Here is a 20,944-nt window from a genome sequence, read left to right on the forward strand (position 1 = left end):
TTTTGTCCGTCATCTTTTTAAGTGGGAGAACTTGCACAATTGGTGGCTGACTAAATACTTTTTTGCCCCACTGTATATAGGGGAGCAGCCTCTAAGGTGCATGGTTGTGTAACCGGGTGGTAGCCGGCTAGTGATGGCTATTTAACAGTCTGATGGCCTTGAGATAGAAGCTGTTTTTCAGTCTCTCGGTCCCAGGTTTGATGCACCTCTACTGACCTCGCCTTCTGGATGTTAGTGGGGTGAACAGGCCATGGCTCGGGCGGTTGATTGCCTTGATGATCTTTTTGGCCTTCCTGTGATATCGGCTGCTGTAGGTGTCCTGGAGAGCAGGCAGTGTGCCCCCGGTGATGCGTTGGGCAGACCACACCACCCTCCGGAGAACCCTGCGGTTGCAGGAGATGCACTTGTCGTACCAGGTGGTGATACAGCCCGACAGGATGCTCTCAATTGTGCATCTGTAAAGTTTTCTGAGGGTCTTAGGGACCAAGACAAATTTCTTAAGCATCCAAGGTTGAAGAGGCGCTGTTGCGCCTTTTTCACCACACTGTCTGTGTGGGTGGACAAATTCAGATTGTCAGTGATGTGTATGCCGAGGAACTTGAAACGTTTCACCTTCTCGACTGCAGTCCTGTCAATGTGGATAGGGGTGTGCTCCCTCTGCTGTTTCCTGAAGTCCACGATCAGCTCATTTGTTCTGTTGACGTTGAGTGTGAGGTTATTTTCCTGGCACCGCTCTGCCAGCGCCCCACCTCCTCCCTGTAGGTCGTCTCATCATTGTTGGTAATCAGGCCTAGTACTGTTGTGTCGTCTGCAAACTTGATGGTTGAGTTGGAGGCATGCGTGGCCATGCAGTCATGGGTGAACAGGGAGTACAGGAGGGGGCTGAGCACGCACCCCTGTGGGGCCCCTGTGTTGAGGATCAGCGAAGTGGAGGTGTTTCCTACCTTCACCACCTGGGGGCAGCCTGTCAGGAAGTCCAGGACCCAGTTTCACAGGGTCCTGGAATGAAAATTGAATTTGAAATAAGAATTTCTTCTCCACTGACTTGCCTATTAAAATAATAAAAATATGGTGTTGAAGGCTGAGCAAGTGTCAATGAACAGCATTCTGACGTACAGTTGGAAGTTTACATACACCTTGGCTAAATAAATTTAAACTCAGTTTTTCACAATTTCTGACATTTAGTCCTAGTAAAAATTCCCTGTCTTAGGTCAGTTAGGATCACCACTTTATTTTAAGAATGTGAAATGTCAGAATAATAGTAGATAATTATTTATTTCAGCTTTCATTTCTTTCATCACATTCCCAGTGGATCAGAAGTTTACATACACTCAATTTGGTACCATTGCCTTTAAATTGTTTAACTTGTTTCAAACGTTTCAGGTAGACTTCCACAAGCTTCCCACAATAATTTGGGGTGAATTTTGGCCTATTCCTTCTGACAGAGCTGGTGTAACTGAGTCAGGTTTGTAGGCCTCCTTGCTCACACACACTTTTTCAGTTCTGCCCACAAATGTTCTATAGAGTTGAGGTCAGGGCTTTGTGATGGCCACTCCAATACCTTGACTTTGTTGTCCTTAAGCTATTCTGCCACAACTTTGGAAGTATGCTTGGGGTCATTGTCCATTTGGAAGACCCATTTGCAACCAAGCTTTAACTTTCTGACTGATGTCTTGAGATGTTGCTTCAATTTATCCACATAATTTTCCTTATGCCATCTATTTTAAGAAGTGCATCAGTCCCTCCTACAGCAAAGCACCTCCACAACATGATGCTGCCACCCCCGTGCTTCACGGTTGGTATGGTGTTCTTCTGCTTGCAAGCATCCCCTTTTTTCCTCCAAACATAACGATGGTCATTATCGCCAAACAGTTCTATTTTTGTTTCATCAGACCAGAGGATATTTCTCCAAAAAGTACGATCTTGTCCCCATGTGCAGTTGCAAACCGTAGTTGCAAATCGGCCTTTTTATGGCTGTTTTGGAGCAGTGGCAGCTTCCTTGCTGAGCGGCCTTTCAGGTTATGTCGATATAGGACTCGTTTTACTGTGGATACTTTTGTACCTGTTTCCTCCAGCATCTTCACAAGGTCGTTTGCTGTTCTGGAATTGATTTGCACTTTTCGCACCAAAGTACCTTCATCTCTATGAGAACGCGTCTCCTTCCTGCGTGGTATGATGGCTGCGTGGTCCCATGGTGTTTATCATTGCTCCCAAGGATGAACCAGACTTGTGGAGGTCTTGGCTGATTTCTTTTGATTTTCCCATGATGTCAAGCAAAGAGGCACTGAGTTTGAAGGTAGGTCTTGAAATACATCCACAGGTACACCTCCAAATGACTCAAATGATGTCAATTAGCCTATCAGAAGCTTCTAAAGCCATGACATTATTTTCTGGAATTTTCCAAGCTGTTTAAAGGCACAGTCAACTTAGTGTATGTAAACTTCTGACCCACTAGAATTGTGATACAGTGAAATAATCTGTCTGTTAACAATTGTTGGAAAAATGACTTGTGTCATGCACAAATTAGATGTCCTAACTGACTTCCCAAAACTATAGTTTGTTAACAAGACATTTGTGGAGTGGTTGAAAAATTAGTTTTAATGACTCCAACCTATGTTAACTTCCGACTTCAACTGTATGTATGTATGTATGTATGTATGTATTCCTCAAATGTAACTGGGTCACGTAAGGTAGAGGTGATATGATCCTTAACTTGCCTCTCAAAGCACTTCATGATGACAGAAGTGAGTGCTACTGGGTGATTGTCATTTAGTTCAGTTACCTTTGCTTTCTTGGGTACAGAATCAATGGTGGACATCTTGAAGCAAGTGGAGAGGATCGGGAGAGATTGAATATGTCTGTAAACACTCCAGCCAGCTGTTCTGCGCATGCTCTGAGGACATGGCTAGGGATGCCATCTGGGCTGGCAGCCTTGCAAGGGTTAACACGCTTAAATGTTTTACTCACGTCAGCCATGGAGAACAAGAGCCCACAGTCCTTGGGAGCGGGCCGCGTCGGTATCCTCAAACCGACCAAAGAAGGTGTTTAGCTTGTCTGGGAGCAAGACGTTGGGGTCCGTGACGTGGCTGGTTTTCCCTTTGTAATCCGTGATTGTCTGTAGACCTTGCCACATGTCTTGTGTCTGAGACGTTGAATTGCGACTCCACATTATCTCTGTACTGACGTTGTGCCTGTTTGATTGCCTTACGGAGAGAATAACCACACTGTTTGTATTCAACCATATTCCCAGTCCCCTTGCCATAGTTAAATGCAGTGGTTCACCCTTTCAGTTTTGCGCAAATGCTGCCATCTATCCACGGTTTCTGGTTTGGGTAGGTTTTAAGTCAACGTACACTTCCTGATGAACTCAGTCACTGTGTCCGCGTATATACGTCAATGTTATTCTCAGAGGCTACCCGGAACATATCCCAGTCCACGTGATCAAAACAATTAAAACAATTCCGGTCAGACCAGCGTTGAATAGACCTTAGCACGTGTACTTCCTGTTTGAGTTTCTGCCTATAGGATGGGAGGAGCAAAATGGAGTCGTGACCTAATTTGCCGAAGGGAGGGCCTTGTAGGCATCTCAAAGGTGAGTAGCAGTGGTCTAGTGTTTTCTCTAAGCGAGTACTACAGTCAATGTGTTGACAGAACTTCGGAAGTGTTTTCCTCAAATTTGCTTTGTTAAAATCCCCAGCTACAATAAATGTGGCCCCAGGATATGTGGTTTCCAGTTTGCATAAAATCTAGTGTAGTTCCTTGAGGGCCATTGTGGTATTGGCTTGAGCGGGAATATACACGATTGCGACTATAACCGAAGATAATTCTCTTGGGAGGTAATACAGTCTGCATTTGATTGTGAAGTTTTCTAGATTGAGTTACAAAAGGACTTGAGTTTCTGTATGTTATCACAATCACACCATGAGTAGTTAATCATGAAACACATGGCCTCCCGAGTGGCGCAGTGGTCTAAGGCACTGCATCACAGTGCTAGCTGTGCCACTAGAGATCCTGGTTCGAGTCCAGGCTCTGTTGCAGCCGGCTACGACCGGGAGACCCATGCCTGGGTTAGGGGAGGGTTTTTCTGGCAGGGATGTTCTTGTCCCATCGTGGGCCAGGCGCAATGCACGCTGACACGGTCGCCAGGTGTACGGTGTTTCCTCCGACACATTGGTGCGGCTGGCTTCCGGGTTAAGCAAGCAGTGCGGCTTGGCTGGTTTGTGTTTTGGAGGATGCACAGCTCTCGACTTTCTCCTCTCCCGAGTCCGTACCGGTGTTGCAGCGATGGGACAAGACTACCAATTAGATACCATGAAATTGGGGAGCTAAAGGGCTAAAAAGAATAATATTAAATCATGAAACACACACCACGTCTTTCTTCTTCCCGGAGAGTTCTTTATCCCTGTCTGTGCAATGAACTGAGATCCCAGCTGGTTGTATGGACAGGGACAGTATATCCCGAGAGAGCCATGATTCTGTGGAACAGAGTATGTTACAGTCCCTGATGTCTGTCTGGAAGCAGGTCCTCGCCCTGAGCTTGTCTACTTTATTGTCCAGAGACTGAACATTAGCGAGAAATATACTCAGAAGCTGTGGATGGTGTGTATGCCTCCTGAGTCAGACTAGAAGTCCACTCCAAATGCCTTTTCTCTGCTGGTGGCATCTTACAACGGCCTCTGGGATAATTTAAATTGCCCTGAGGTGTACAAACAAAGGGTCCAATTCGGGAAAGTCGTATTCCTGGTCGTATTGCTGGAGTTACCGCTGCTTTGATATCCAAAAGTTATTTCTGGCTGTATGTAATAATACAAAAAATGTTCTTGGCTAAATAATGTAAGAAATAACACACACAAAAAAAATACTGCAAAGTTGCTTAGGAGCTAGAAGCAGAGCTGCCATGTCTGCCGGCGCCATCTGAAGACCATGTTATATTCAGAATAAGCTATCCTCAATAGGGTTGGGTACTGATGCTTGCCGATGGTTTCATAATTATCTCAATGAACTCAGGCCATCAAGGTAGATGGTGTCAAATCGGAGATCATTGAGTTATATAAAGGAGGTTTGAAACTAGGCCTACTACTGACTACAATCTATATAAATAACATTGGTAATGTTGAAAAAATATATATATATATTTGTGTGCAGATGATGCAGTGTTGTATTTCATTGCGCCATCGGTTGGCCAAGTCTTTTCATATTTGAAGTCTGATTTTCAAGCACTGCAGAGGTCACTATTGGATCTATAGTTAGTGCAAACAAAACAAAATGCATGTTTTTTTTCTAGGTCCTATAACTCAGATTTTTATGAATTTGTAATGACTAGTTTGAACAGTACACAAATAGAGCAAGTTTTCTTGTGTTTATCTACAAAGCACTCATGCAGAAACTTCCTATGCATCTATAATCATTCATTAAATTTAGACTTACAAATTACCATACCTGGCCTCAGGCTTGAATAACACTGGAAGCCCCTTTGGTCTCCACAGAGTTGGGTAAAGCTGCTTTTAGTCTCTTTGCGCCCTTTATGTGGAACACCTTACAGAGCTCTCTGAAATGAGATGTTCCCCTTGGTCAGTTCAGAGTCATGACCAGAGACCTCTATGTTGATAAATGTGTCTGTTTTCTTAATATGTTTGGTCATTTCGTATATTGTATGTTTTTGATGTATTTATTCAGGACTCATCTGTAAAAGAGACCCCAGTCTCAGTATTACATCCCTGTCAAAATAAAGGTTAAAGCCTGGTTCATGTCTTGGATTCTTCCTAGGTTCCTGCCTTTCTAGGGAGTTTTTCTTAGCCACCGTGCTCCTACATCTGCATTGCTTGCTGTTTCGGGTTTTAGGCTGGGTTTCTGTATATAGCACTTTTGTGACATCTGCTGATGTAAAAAGGGCTTTATAAATACATTTGATTGATTGGTCTGGAAGAACTCCTGGGCCTGGCCAACTCATATCATACTACCTTAATAGTATAGCTTTATAAAGTAGCCTAATGTTATTCTATGAATGGCATATTAATAGCATAACTAGAATAATATTGTTATAGGATTGGATGTTTGTTTGACGTTCTATTGTCCTGTCTTGTAGTGGGGGCTACATAAACAACTACTATGAGTTTGTGGGTGTGCGGAGCTGCGGTGATGTGCTGTCCCTGTACGTGTTGATCTGGGTGCTGACCAGCCTCAACCTGGTGGCCTTCTTCCTGGGTATCCTTACCACTGCCGTGCTGGGAAGCATCAAGGACAAGGTGAGAGACACAGGCTGCGGAAAAACTACACGCTAATGTACTTGTATCAATACTTAAAGGTTTGTGGTGTATAATCAGGAATCTTGAGCAGTACTTGCAGTTCAATCATATCCAGGTCTCATTCCATATTGTATTAAACTTAGGGAAAGGGATTGTGAAAAAGAATCAAAATCAAGGTGGCATTCTCTTGCCCTGCCAAACATTCTTCTCAGTAGACCACAGGTCTGTGGCAACAGCTCCTTATGAGCGATGTTGGGTGCGGGGCATAACCCGCCTGTAGTGGCACTCTCCACTGCTGTGGTGCTGAAGCGTCATCCCCCATGCGCTGGCTAGCGGTAGCTGTCCGTGGTTCTCGAATACTTACACAAGCATTTCACCTCACCTGCAATAACATCTGCTAAAGATGTGCATGTGACCAATTTTTTTCTATTTGATTGAAATTTAAAGATCCTTTTCGATTGAGCCAACATATGCGGTGTTTACCTTGAATGCAGTCTCTGCGAACGCTAGAACATTGCCTTTAAATTTCTATTGTAAATTTCTATTTCTATATATATAAACTTTGAGTCTTCTGTTATCATTGATTTTCTGCTATAAAATCATGCAAATACTGCCAGTGTTTGTTTTAGCCTGCCTGGAGTGCAGGGTTGATTGTTTTGGGAATATTTTGTTCCATTAAGTCAGGCAGGATCAATCACGCACAGATCAAGTATTTACAATTATTTCAAATAGTAGTTGAACCCAGGTCTGTCTGTAATACCCGAGCAAAGCTGGAAGGGTTGGATGGTTGTTAGGTAAGGCTTATTCATACTTTCTAGATCAAAACAAATAGAAAAATGTCTTAGTTACCCAGCAATCCAGATTCTAAATGTCACGACTCACTAAAGAGGAGAGATATCTCTCTGGCGATCATCCTACGTTGAATGTCCCCAGGAGAAACAGAATAGTTAACCGGTACTGATTGAATTAGGGAAGTGTGGAGAGGAGCTGGCGGCGAGGGAGAAGGGGCATATGTTCTGTGTTGCAGCACGATAGAGCTGGGAGACATAGCAGGGCATAGCCCAGGAAGACATACATCAACGTCAGAGATCATTTTTAATTAAAAAATAAATCTGAGATCCCCAGGATCCCCCACCCCTTCCTGTCTGATCCAAATACCATGGCATCGCTATAATTCTCTCTCCCCACCACTTCTGGTTGATGAACAGTGTGTCAGTGTGAGTGAACAAGCGGTTGTGTATGTGTGTATGTGGTGGGGGGAGGGTGGTTGCACGGCTAGATAGCGCTGGTGATGGGATGGATGTGGTCAGAGTTGGATGTGTGTTCATCCATGTGGCAGACCGCTGACGTGGTCACATTGGGCCACATGGTTCCTCTCTCAGGCCAGGCCTGCGATTTGCTCTCTTCTGGGAAAGAGAGTGAGGAAGCCTATTGACTTGAGATCACACAAGATATTAGGGCTGAATAATTGCCTACCAGAAATGCGTTGAATTTATGAGGTTGTTGCTCACGCCATCTTCATCTCCCAAACAATCCAAGTACATTTTTTGGCAGATGAAAGCTGAATTATTTTGTATTGACATAATTTGAGATATCTAGCACCAGCCTTATTGTGTGTGTGTGTGTGTGTGTGTGTGTGTGTGTGTGTATTTTGTGATCACATTTTGTTTCATAATACATACAAGAGGATCACAACACACTCCTTACTTGTAAGAATGAACACTAAACCAACATATGTGTGTGTTTTGCAGAGGAGCAGCTCAGTGACCCTGTCATCATCGCATTTCTCCGAAGGGGGATTTCGCTCCTCCCCCACTGCCCCCCTGCTGATGGACAACACCAACACAGGACACCAACACCTCTACCCGGTCAGTCTCTCTCACACTCACTTGTCTCTACCCGGTTAGTCTCTCTCACACTCGCTTGTCTCTACCCGGTTAGTCTCTCTCACACTCACTTGTCTCTACCCGGTTAGTCTCTCTCACACTCACGTGTCTCTACCCGGTTAGTCTCTCACACACTCACTTGTCTCTACCCGGTTAGTCTCTCACACACTCAATACCGCCTTAACGGCAGCCAAAAATAGAGCCCACACAAGGTTTTTCCAGGACGCCAAAGATGTATTTCAACAACAACCTCTGTTTCGGTCTTGGGCCTAAGAAGTCATGTTATTTGTAATTGGTCTAGTAAAACCAAAGGAGAGTGAAAGTGGTGAGATACTGTACATTGGATGGGAACTCAGATGTTCTGGGAGGACTCCCTCTGCCATCCCATATTGCCCTGCTGCCCTCCCCTAAATCTGCCCACCGTCTACCTTACCCTCTGTATTAAAACACAACTACTGGCTGCTAGCAAGACAGAGGGCACCAAGTAGCCCTATTAGATCATGCCAGGTGCATGCCTCAGCAGACCAAAAAAGAACAAACTCCAACCAATTAACCCCCAGAGAAAAATAACTTGTCTGAGAAACATTAGGCGTACCCCCGGTTGGAAACTTTTTTTTGCTTATCCACTGAAGTGATGTTCAAAGTTTGCTATTTGTAATTATTCCCAAGTGGAGTGGAGTTAGAAATGAATATCTTTGCTCAGCTGATTCAAACTAAGCTTTGTTTGTGTTTATTTGGGATCTATTACGTTTACGTGGTTATCCACTCAAACTGGTTGTGGTTTTCAATTCAAAGTCTGTTGTTTGTAGCTATTATTGACCTAGAAGTAGATTAGTTATAATTGGAACAAATTAGCAAATTGTGAAGTCTTAGCTGAATCCAACTAACCTTAGTGTTTTCTGTTTTTGTTCTGTCTTTCAGAGAACCTCCCAATACTTTTCCCCAGCAGCGGGGACGGAGTTCCCCCAGAGTGATTCGTCAGTACCCCCTGTCCAGACCCCAACCCCTCTCTATAACCTGCTGCCCTACAAGCCACAGAGCTTTTCTGTCTGAATTAACCTCCCTACTCCAGCATTCCATTACCAACTTGTCATACAACTACAAAGTTTCCTCCAGACTCTCCTGGCCCTAGAAGTCACATGACATCCAGGGAGATTCTTATTTTGGATTTGTTTTGTATGCTGTAAAATATCTGTATATGAAATGTAAATATTTGGAGCAATTTTGATTGATTTGCCCAAAAAATGTATGGCTTATGACGTGCTTCTATCTAGGAAAAAGGTTAATTATTTAAGACCTTTTTTGAAATGTACAATTTGCCAAAATACATTGACTTTTTATTCTACATCTTAAACTCAACTATATCTGCTAATAAAGTAATATTGGCTAAGTCATTTTTTTTCTGATCAAATTGACTTACTGTTTTTGGTTGTGCCACGCTGCCCACACACACTCATATTCAATAGAGATGTTGCCTGCCTGGCCTCCTCATTGTCTTAACATTGTCTACCATTGGTCTCACTAGTAATCTACCCCAGGATAAATTTCATTTGGGTCCAAAACTCATTAAGCAATAAGAAATGTGTTCTTTCTTTGAACTCAATAGGCATAGAGAGAGAGCGGGATATGTGCGAAAATATCGAGCCCCTGGCCAGACAACGCATACCTCAAACGTCTGTGTGTTTTTTCCCTTCCTTTTATAAAACATGTTCGCAATGTTCTTCCCCTACCAGGGGAAGACGATTCCCCAACATCATCTAAGATGTCTCCTCTGACTGACAGAGCTCCTCACAGACACTTTTTGTTTTAAGGACAGAAGACAAATCCAGAAAACCTTCCACTTGTGAGGGCTAAAAAAAACAAACCCAAAAGTAATTTGCTTGCACAATTAAACTGTGGAAATGTACAAGACAGAAGATGGCGTAATTATCTGGAGTTTCTTTCCAAGTAAAACACCAGACTTAACAAAAACTCAACGGGGTCAAAGAGTTTCACAGGACACAAATAGACCACAAGAACACTGGCTTAGTCTCCTCTTTCTCAGGCAACTGTGAAAATCTGGGTTCAAATACTTTGCCTCGAGTGCCAGATCGGCAGGCTTTGCACCTTTACGACTGTTCTATTGGTTCAGTTGCGCTAGGGAAGCTCAATCAAGCTCAGCTAAAGCATTTTAAATTATTTAAAATTGCATTTGAATCCAAGTCTGCAACTGTATATGAGAGCTTCTGTCTGGTAAGATGATGAACTCCTTGTGTTTGTGTTCATGCCCCTCATGTCAATGATGATTATAGAGTAACTGTTCTAAGGCTCTGTCTTGCTTTAGTTATTTTCACAGGAAGTATAATGTAATACACAGAGATCAAACTTGCATAGCATCCATACAATACATTGAGAAAGAATACAATATTTTGAAGCTTTGGGGGAAGTTACAACATATATGTAAAAAATGCAATGCAACTCAAATAGCTAGAAAAAGCAGCAAATGCTTTATTGCCATTCACACAGACTTAACAAGAGTGGACATGGTAATTCAGCTGTACTGCAAATAAAGTGAAAGAGGCCATGTTACGGTTTTGCAGTAACTACCAAGTTTGCAAAACAATCTACCCAAAGAAAACGCAATCCTTCTCTTGTTCTTCAAATGAACATCCCCCACATGTCAGAGATGCTTCAATACAAACACAATGTTACTGCATTCTGCAGTACTGTGTCACATCTTGTTACATAGATAGCCACATGAGACAGTAAAATGTTGAGAGACAGACAATAGCCAAACAGAAAACAGTGTAGCCTTGTGTAGTCTTATAAGCAGTGTCGGGTGTAACTGCGGCTCCTTTACTTCCCATCTCTGATGTCGAGGGCGGCAGGGCAGCTGTGAGAGCGGACATCCCCGTGTTTGACCTCTGCCAGGTCAAGGTCAACGTTGACACCCTGGATCTTGGCCTGGAGACAGCCGTGGAAGCTGGACAGACCCGCTGGACACAGTCAAAGGTCAGAGATAAGCACAATTCAATCCCTTGAACTGGGCCTCTTTTTCCTTCCTCCCTTCCTAGAAGTAATCACTGATGAAACATGACTGGACAGGTGAAGGCCACATAGGGCAGCCCTTTGTGGCAGTATTTGCACGATTTCATAGCAGAAAAACAATGATAGCAGAAGAAAGACTCGTAAAGTTTAACGGCTCCCCGGGCTCACACCCCTAGCGGCTCACACCCCTAGCGGCTCACACCCCTAGCGGCTCACACCCCTAGCGGCTCACACCACTAGCGGCTCACACTGTTTCATCTTGACACCATATGTCCATAGGAGTCATCATGACATATCATCTGGGAAATTGCCTGTAATTCAATACCTCTGCACAACTCCTATCTCTTGCTGTGTTTGTCCTCAACAGAGGCTTCACCTCCACTCCTCTGGAACACAGCTAGATACGGAACACCTTGTATGGACTCACTGTACTCTACTGTGTAAACACCAGTCGGTCTCATTAATAGCATTAACGGTGCAATCAAGTAACAGTTATGCGATTCGCCTCCAAGCACTTAAAGAAACCCATACTCTAGGTCCTTCATCGCTTGGGCCAAAAGTTGTGCAATATATAGGGAATAGGGTGTAAACACGTATAGTGTACTTTTAGTGAGTTATGTTTTCAGATCTCAGGCGTCTTCTACTGGGACGAGCTGGATCTACACAACCTACACAATATCGGAGAAACTTTGAATTTCAAGTTTAATTTCCCTAAAAAGCAATCATAATTTAAAGGAGGAAGGAACGCTTTTTCTTAAATGTTTTACATCTGAATGGAGTCACCCATTTTTGTTGTCTACATGTTGCCATATGACCTGGAAGCATATGGTCATTCACCTTTATTTAACCAGGTAGGCCAGTTGAGAACAAGTTCTCATTTACAACTGCGACCTGGAAAAGAAAGCAAAGCAGTGCGACACAAACAACAACAGCACAGAGTTACATATGGACTAAACAAACGTACAGTCAACAACACAATAGAAAAAAAATCTATATACAGTGTAAAATTAGCTTATCTGATTTGTGAGGTGATCCAGGAAACAAGAATATAGAGGACAATTAACAGTGGACAATAGACACGGAGAGGAGATGATTCTGGGACATGGTTTGTGGAAAATAATGAAAAAAGAAGAATGAGGTGAAACGAAGGAGAGAGCCGAAAGTAAGAGAAACGTTTGAGGGTGAGAGAGTGTGGGAAGAGTTGAACAGTAAAAAGGTGGGATGGGTCCGCACTTAGAAACATGTTGCATTAAGCTTACTTCATTTTAGATGTTATTATTTTCACTGCATCATGTATAGAGTACACAGACGTTTCGGCTTTGCGGCCTTCGTGTGTAAGAGTAGAATAGTGAATGAGTAAGAGGATTAGGATCAGTTGATGTGGGAAGACAGCACGGATCAGATTAGAGTAGGAAAAGTATCAGGCCTAAAGTAGTGCACTATGTAAGGAATAGGGTGTCATTTGAGACTCAGTGCTCACCTGGCCCGCCCCCCAGGTACACCCTGCTCCCTGGTTGGCTCAACACCCTCTTCAGGAGCTCGTAGTCCCCATCCGTCAACCTCATGGTTGCCTTGGTTATGCCCATGCCAATCACCAGCTGGCCTGGCCTCACCTGCAGCTGCAGGAACTGACTCTCACCTGAGCAGAGGGTCTGGGGGTAGCTGCGCGACCAGAATAGAGTCCCCCTCAAACGTAGCATCAGTTCCTAGGGCACAGGAAACCCAAACCATGGACGAATCCAAACTTATCCAGGAGAGATTGTTTTTGCATAAGTTAATGCTTCGTTTAGGGTTTAAAAAGACCTCCGCTGGCCGGACAAATTGTCAACACATTGTCATATGGAAACAAATTTCATAAGGAGTGGCAGCGAATGCCAGATCAACAATCGGTATCAACAGAACAATCTGCAACAGGAAACAGCAACATGTCTGTTTGTGCCCTAGACAGACGTAAAAGGTAAAAGTCAGGGTTTGTTCCACACAGCACAAAGAATGTGTGTTGAAGGCCAACAGAGATCTATTCACATTGATATTTGGGGGGATTTCCAGTAGTTAAAACATCTAAAAGTATGGCATGCTGACAGTGACAATTTCAACAAAGCCTCTTTCGGAAAGTTTGACCTCTTCCTGCTTGGCATTTTGCATGACATCACAACATGGGAGCATTGGGCTAATCAAGTCAGGTCCCAGACTCAACGGAGGCAGGAGTGTGTGAGTGTGACTTGTTTGTGACCTGCTGCTGTGTGTACAGTATGTGTATGTGTGGGTGTGTGTTTGAGTGACCCGTGTGAGTTTGTGTGTGAATGAGAGTGTATGAGTGTGTGTGTCCATGCGCGTGTGTGTCTTTGCCATTATGCCATTCTTAAAGATCATAAGCATTTCCAAAGCAGTAATAGTGAAGGAATGAGAGAAGATAGAGACTATAAATTAACAAAGTGCTGGTCCAGATCAGTTGGGTCTTGAGGCTGTATAGTTCCGGTGTGTTACCTGTGAAGGGTGGTTGAGTTTCAAGGAGAGGATGTAGTCGTTCTGAGTGTCTAGCAGAATAAAGAGAAAGCCTCTGGCTGAAACCGTTCTGAGAGCTAGCTCCACAGAGAGTGTCCAGTCTGCACCATCTAGCTCAGCTGAAGAGTTTCCCAGCAAGGCTACAGACACAAAGACAAACACAACATACATATCACTCTGCACCCTAATCTATGCACTCTTGTTCATACAACCATGCAGTGTTTTTACAGACCATTGAATGTCTTCACGCTTTTTTACATTACTGACAAAACAAGGAAAGTACCAGATCCAAGTACTTAAACTTCAGCTTCAGATGTTATTGAAGTAAAAGGCAAGAAAGCAATACCATGGGACAGTAGCTACAGTATGGGAGCATGTGAGGCTGTCTGTGGAGATGGCAGGCAGCCTAGCGGTTACTGGCGTTGGTCCAGTAACCAAAAGGTCACTGGTTCAAATCCCCGAGCCTGCAACGTGGAAAATCTGTCGATGTGCCCTTGATCAAGGCCCTTAACCTTAATTGCTCCTGTAAGTCGCTCTGGATAAGAGCATCTGCTAAATGATGTACATGTAAATGAGATGGGAGTTAACCAGGGATTCATTTTTGAAAGGGGTAGGTTTCCACATTTTTAGCCCCAATCTTAATTGGTTTCTTCCCGCAAGAGTTCTGTGTTCCTCTTAGAATTCAAATACAGGCTCCACAGAAAGCCCTGTGAAGAAAAATATGAATGGAATGGGAGTATAAAAACTATGAAAAACTAAAACTACAAGTTGATAACTTCTTTACCAAAATCTTTACCAAACCAAAGTCCAACATGTCTTTTGGAGTGATATTGTTGACAATATTGCAATATGTACGATTTTGAAACAACTATTTCCAACATTTTTCAGTCCCAAGTTTTCATTGTTTCACTGTTTAATTCTAAGACCAACAAATAACTTATATTGAGGTAAACTACCGCTAAATGTTTCCAGGGACCTAAAATATAGGGCCCAGAATTATTCCCTGTCAGGGTGCGTGGACAGAAAATAATATTGTCCCTTGTCATGTGACGGGGAAGTGAGGTGGCCTACCTAGAGAGCTGAAACCAACAGAGCCGACTCCAGTAAAGTAGGACCCGGGGGCAATATGTTCCCAGCACCTCTGCACCTTGGAATCCTGCAGGGTCCGCTCTAGGATGCTGGAGTCCTGTCTGACCCAGTCCCAGCTCCGCATGCAGCCATCCAGAGGAGGGTTCAGCTAGACAGGACAGGACAGACAGGACAGACAGAAATGGTATAGAAAAACAAGCCCCATGTGATTGCCCTTCACTACATAGCACTGCTCTTTCTTGTTTTTATTTGTCCATTGCAAAATAGTCCAATTCAGATGAGGGACAGTGGGTGCATTCGAAGAACAGACACGTGCTGTTTGTTTTGGGTATAAAATATAGTAAAATGATAAGAACTGCAGTTCATACTCCCTCAGGAGTGGTTGACCTCTGAGCTCTGCTTTGATCTGTTGTTTTTGTCATGGTGAGAAAGTTGGTGTGCCAGAAAACTGTCTCAGGATGTGCAGTCCAGCTGTGAAAATCAGTATTAGAGTTGGCGAGAGCACAGTGGTTATCATTGCACACGGATTAGATCAGCAAATCTCACGTTAAGAGAACCAGCCAGATTCATGGTTAACTCCCATCTCCACAGACAGTCTCACATTCTCCCATATAGTTAGTGTCCCACTAGCAAGCCTTCAATGTTCCACCCTATGCCCTCCCTCTTCTGCAACCCAGGCTATGTTCCAAATGGCGCCCTATTCCATTTATAGGTCAAACGTAGTACACTAAATAGGGAACAGGGGGTAATTTGGGACGTAACCCCTGTGTAATTATTACAATGGTTCCCAAGCCTTCTGCAGACAGACATCTTCCTCCATAAAGCTCCCTCTTCAAATTCTACCCCTTCACTAGCCCTCTCCATGCCCCACCACACTCCCACCCCATCTGCAACCCTGTGTTTTATTACTGTTGCTCCTAACCATGGAATGTAAAGGTCCTAACCTTTACTGTGCAGACCCAAAAACCTCTCACAACATGCTAGCACTACCCATTCTAATTATCACTCACCCCCACCTCCAGCCTGTCTGTAACCCTGCTGTGTCCCTGTTAGGTCCTAACCCATCTACAGACCCACTTCCTTCCCATTGGTCCTCTCACATGCTCCCATTCTGCTCCCTGTCAGTCTGGTGGGGGGTAACAGAACTTAGACTCACCCCCAAGGTAACTCCGCTATCTGGGAGCAGGCCTCCGATAGAGATTCTCAGCATGCCGTTGCCTATCTCGGCCCTCTGGCTCTCAGCAGACTGCTGCACTGTGACGGCTGTCTCCGAGCCAACGCGTACAGCCACAGCTCCCTCATGTTTCATCACTGCAATCTGCATCCACGGGCAATGTACAGGTAAGATTTAGAGTTCCAGACACTTGTAGAATTTATGCCAAGGTGCATTGAAGCTGTCGTGGTGGCCCTAGGCTCTATGAAGACACTATATGTTGGGGTTTCCTTTATTTTGGCAGTTCCTTATACATGCCCCACATTATAATTATGTTATTATGGTTACAGTGGCTTGCGAAAGTATTCACCCCCTTGGCATTTTTCCTATTTGGTTGTATTTGATTTACACAACATGCATACCACTTTGAAGATGCAAAATATATTTTTTATTGTGACACAAACAAGAAATAAGACGAAAAAAACGGAAAACTTGAGCGTGCACAACTATTCACCCCCCCAAAGTCAATATTTGTAGCAATTACAGCTGCAAGTCTCTTGGGGTATGTCTCTATAAGCTTGGCACATTTAGCCACTGGGATTTTTGCCCATTCTTCAAGGCAGAACTGCTCCAGCTCCTTCAAGTTGGATGGGTTCTGCTGGTGTAAAGCAATCTTTAAATCATACCACAGATTCTCAATTAGATTGAGGTCTGGGCTTTGACTAGGCCATTCCAAGACATTTAAATGTTCCCCTAAACCACTCAAGTGTTGCTTTAGCAGTAAGCTTAGGGTCATTGTCCTACTGGAAGGTGAACCTCCATCCCAGTCTCAAATCTGTGGAAGACAGAAACAAGTTTCCCTCAAGAATTTCCCTGTATTTAACCCTATCCATCATTCCTTCAATTCTGACCAGTTTCCCAATCCCTGCCGACGAAAAACATCTCCACAGCATGATGCTGCCACCACCATACTTCACTGTAGGGATGGTGATCTCGGGTGATGAGGGGTGTTGGGTTTGCTCCAGACATAGCGTTTTCCTTGATGGCCAAAAAGCTCAATTTTAGTCTCATCTGACCAGAGTACCTTCTTCCATATGTTTGGGGAGTCTCCAACATGCCTCTTGGCTAACACCAAACGTGTTTGCTTATTTTTTTCTTTAAGCAATGGCTTTTTCTGTCCACTTCTGTAAAGCCCAGCTCTGTGGAGTGTATGGCTTAACGTGGTACAGATACTCCAATCTCCGCTGTGGAGCTTTGCAGGTCCTTCAGGGTTATCTTTGGTCTCTTTGTTGCCTCTCTGACTAATGCCCTCCTTGCCTGATCCATGAGTTTTGGTGGGCCGCCCTCTCTTGGCAGGTTTGTTGTGGTGCCATATTCTTTCCATTTTTTAATAATGGATTTATTGGTGCTCCGTGGGATGTTCAAAGTTTCTGATATTTTTTTATAACCCAACCCTCTGTACTTCTCCACAACTTTGTCCCTGACCTGTTTGGCGAGCTCCTTGGTCTTCATGGTGCCGCTTGCTTGGTGGTGCCCCTTGTTTAGTGGTGTTTCTGACTCTGGGGCCTTTCAGAACAGGTATCTCATATATATATACACACACACACACACACACACACACACACACACACACACACACACGTGTATATAATTGGCTTCTGCAGGTCATTCATTAGGTCCCCCCGTGTGGTTCTGGGATTTTTGCTCACCGTTCTTGTGATCATTTTGACGCCACGGGGTGAGATCTTGCGTGGAGCCCCAGATCGAGGGAGATTATCAGTGGTCTTGTATGTCTTCTATTTCCTAATAATTGCTCCCACAGTTGATTTCTTCAAACCAAGCTGCCTACCTATTGCAGATTCAGTCTTCCCAGCCTGGTGCAGGTCTACAATTTTGTTTCTGGTGTTCTTTGACAGCTCTTTGGTCTTGGCCATAGTGGAGTTTGGAGTATGACTGTTTGAGGTTGTGGACAGGTGTCTTTTATACTGATAACAAGTTCAAACAGGTGCCATTAATACAGGTAACGAGTGGAGGACAGAGGAGCCTCTTAAAAGAAGAAGTTACAGGTCTGTGAGAGCCAGAAATCTTGCCTTTTTGTAGGTGACCAAATACTTATTTTCCACCATAATTTGATTGCACACAGGTGGACTTATATAACTAATTATGTGACTTCTGAAGGTAATTGGTTGCACCAGATCTTATTTAGGGGCTTCATAGCAAAGGGGGTGAATACATATGCACACACCACTTTTCAGTTTTTTATTTTTTTGAAACAAGTTATTTTTTAAATTTCACTCCAGTTTGGACTATTTTGTGTACGTCCATTACATGAAATCCCCCTAAAAATAAGAATAAATTACAGGATGTAATGCAACAAAATAGGAAAAACGCCCAAGAGGGATGAATACTTTTGCAAGGCACTGTATAGTATAGTCTACATTCACAAAGTAATTTAGAGGATACGGTTCAGGACTTCACCTTCTTCCACTCCCCGTCACTGATCTTGGGCCCGGAGGTGACGAGGACCTGTCCATCCCCGCAGCTCGTCTGGACGCTCAGGTTCCCTTGGATCACAGCAAGCAGGAAGTAGTTCTGCTGCCCGCCGATGTCCCCAAAGAATATCACCCCCTCAGGGTCCAGAGTACGCAGCTCAAACTCAGAGTCAAAGCTACCGATGGACAGAAAGAGACAGAAATGTCAAAACACACTGATCATCAGAACAGTGTTACATCTTATTGAGCATACACTGAGTGTACAAAACATTTATCTGGGAGGGGTTGAGTGGAGCTGAAGAATGGGATTCATAACAAAATAACTCATGTAAAATGTATATAGTTTCAGGACTTTTGTGAAACAGCACAGTTAAAAATATATGGTAAATAGAACTGGATGGTCTTCAGAGATAGATGAGAGGGGTTGATGGTAGCTGAAGGATGGGATTAAAAACAAACAAAAAGATAACTATCGTAAAAAATACACTGTATCCATAAAATGTATGTAGTATGTATAAGCTGGAAGTAGAAGCCTAAGTGTTGTTGTCCATTAGTTTACTCCAATTAAGGGAGGGGTGGTAGGGTTAGGGGAAAATAATAAAGGAAAGTATTATTTAAATAAGATACACACCCACACCAAAAAATATATGGGGGATTGGAAATGCTACAATCTGCAGTATTAAAGCTACCCCCTAAAAAAACCCTGCTCTTTCCATGACATAGACTGACCTGGTGAATCCAGGTGAAAGCTATGATCCCTTATTCATGTCACTTCAATCATTGTAGATGAAGGGGAGGAGACAGGTTAAAGGATTTTTAACCCTTCAGACAATTGAGACATGGATTGGCAAGACAAAAATTGAAGTTTGTTTGAACAGGGTATGGTAGCAGGTGCCAGGCGCACCGGTTTGTGTCAAGAACTGCAACGCTGCTGGGTTTTTCACACTGAAGAGTTTCCTGTGTGTATCAAGAATGGTCCACCACCAAAGGACATCCAACCAACTTGCCACAACTGTGGGAAGCATTGGCGTCAATAATGGACAACTATCCCTGTGGGACGCTTGACACCTTTTCGAGTCCATGCCCCGACGAATTGAGGCTGTTCTGATTGCAAAGAGGGGAGCAACTCAATATTAGGAAGGCATTCTTAATGTTTTGTACACTCAGTGTATGTAAATGAGAGACTAGGTGAGACCTGGTTCAGCCAGTGTGGTTCAGTCGGATGTGCCCCAGCTGGTTAAATGTTCTGAAATGGGGAGTGCTCAGTGGTGTCATGATCTCTATAGCCTACCTGGTCAACTCTGTGACCTTGTACTCCAGAATGGGGACATTCCCCACAGAGCTGTTCCCAGTGTACAGGAGATGTGAGGACCTGGACTCGACAAAATAGTAGCATTCTGGTGATGGCTATGGGGTTGAAAATACACAAAAATACTATTCACGCAGGCAAACAGTGATGATAGGAACGCTAGCTAAACCAACAAGAGACATTTAAATAAACAATTTCTAACAATTGCTACACTAATTAGAATATGGAGGAAAAACCTGTGCATGTGTACTCACAGTAACTGTGTTAGTGGGGTTGGGTAGGTTACTTTCTAAATGTAATTTGTTATGGTTACTAGTTACCTGTCCAAAATCAGTAACCAAATATTTGTATTACCCAAACTCAGTTACGTGTTACTTTTATATTACTTTTCCCTTAAGAGGCACTAGAAGACAAAAAAAAGATCCATCAAATGCATTTGGTGTCATCCTAGTGGTCTCTGATGTGGTCGCACTCGCTCAGGTAGAACAAAGTTAAAAACTTGCTCATTTTTTCAATGCTCAATTGAATGTCATTGAGAAAACAGAAAAGTGTCATGTATTTATTTTTTTAGAAGTAATCGTCTAGTTTTTCAAAAGGATCTGTAATCTGATTAAAATATTTTTTTCTGGTAATGTAACTGAATCTGTTTTGTAATCAGATTATATGCAATCAGTTACTCCCCAAACCTGTGTTAGAGAGTAGAACCGTATAGTAAAATACTTTGTGTCGCCTCTTACCTCCAGTGTCCGTTCAAGCGTTGGATGAACCCAAATCCCCAGGGTCAGCAGAGCCACCACAAACCTCTTCAATGCAAACATGATCTACTAAGGTCTACTTCTTTTCACGGTCCTTTGGGGTGCTTGCTTCTCTTAACCAGACGTTCCTTATGGCGTTTATGTTCTATACTTGTCAGGTCCGATTCTTTGGTCCTTGTCCCTCGTCTGGCCCTCTAGGCTTTGTACTGGGCTGGAGCATCAGCTGATGAAGCAAGAGCTACATGGAGTCTGAGAAGTCTTAAGAAATCGGTCTCTTTCCCCAGAGTTTCACAAACCTGGCCGTAGCAGACACAACAGCAGATAAGAATGGAGACGAGACAACCAAATAAGCCATGATGGGGAGGTCACTGTCTGGGTCAAGGAGGTAATTGTTTGTGGGTTTCAGATAGTGTCCAAAACACAGAGATCATATTATGTAATTATTTGGTCCAAACACAGAGTGTGAACATTGTCACTTACTAA

The 20,944-nt window shown here is 43.5% G+C and overlaps 1 protein-coding gene and 1 pseudogene across 1 annotated transcript; one reads left to right on the plus strand and one right to left on the minus strand.

The window, feature by feature from the left end:
• LOC110503736 overlaps nt 1-9,522 on the plus strand; it is a 39,136-nt pseudogene extending 29,614 nt beyond the window's left edge.
• Nucleotides 9,523-10,598: 1,076 nt separating this feature from the next.
• On the minus strand, nt 10,599-20,626 carry shbgb (sex hormone-binding globulin beta form). The gene is given in 8 exon segments (NM_001124673.1): nt 10,599-11,106; nt 12,639-12,864; nt 13,646-13,803; nt 14,735-14,900; nt 15,909-16,070; nt 18,384-18,573; nt 19,689-19,804; nt 20,444-20,626. Coding segments are annotated over 8 exon segments (1,239 nt in total). The 5' UTR covers nt 20,525-20,626; the 3' UTR covers nt 10,599-10,966.
• Between the last annotated feature and the right edge of the window lie 318 nt (nt 20,627-20,944).

This window comes from Oncorhynchus mykiss, chromosome 24 (assembly GCF_013265735.2).
Source record: "Oncorhynchus mykiss isolate Arlee chromosome 24, USDA_OmykA_1.1, whole genome shotgun sequence".
NCBI classification, from domain to species: Eukaryota; Metazoa; Chordata; class Actinopteri; order Salmoniformes; family Salmonidae; genus Oncorhynchus; species Oncorhynchus mykiss.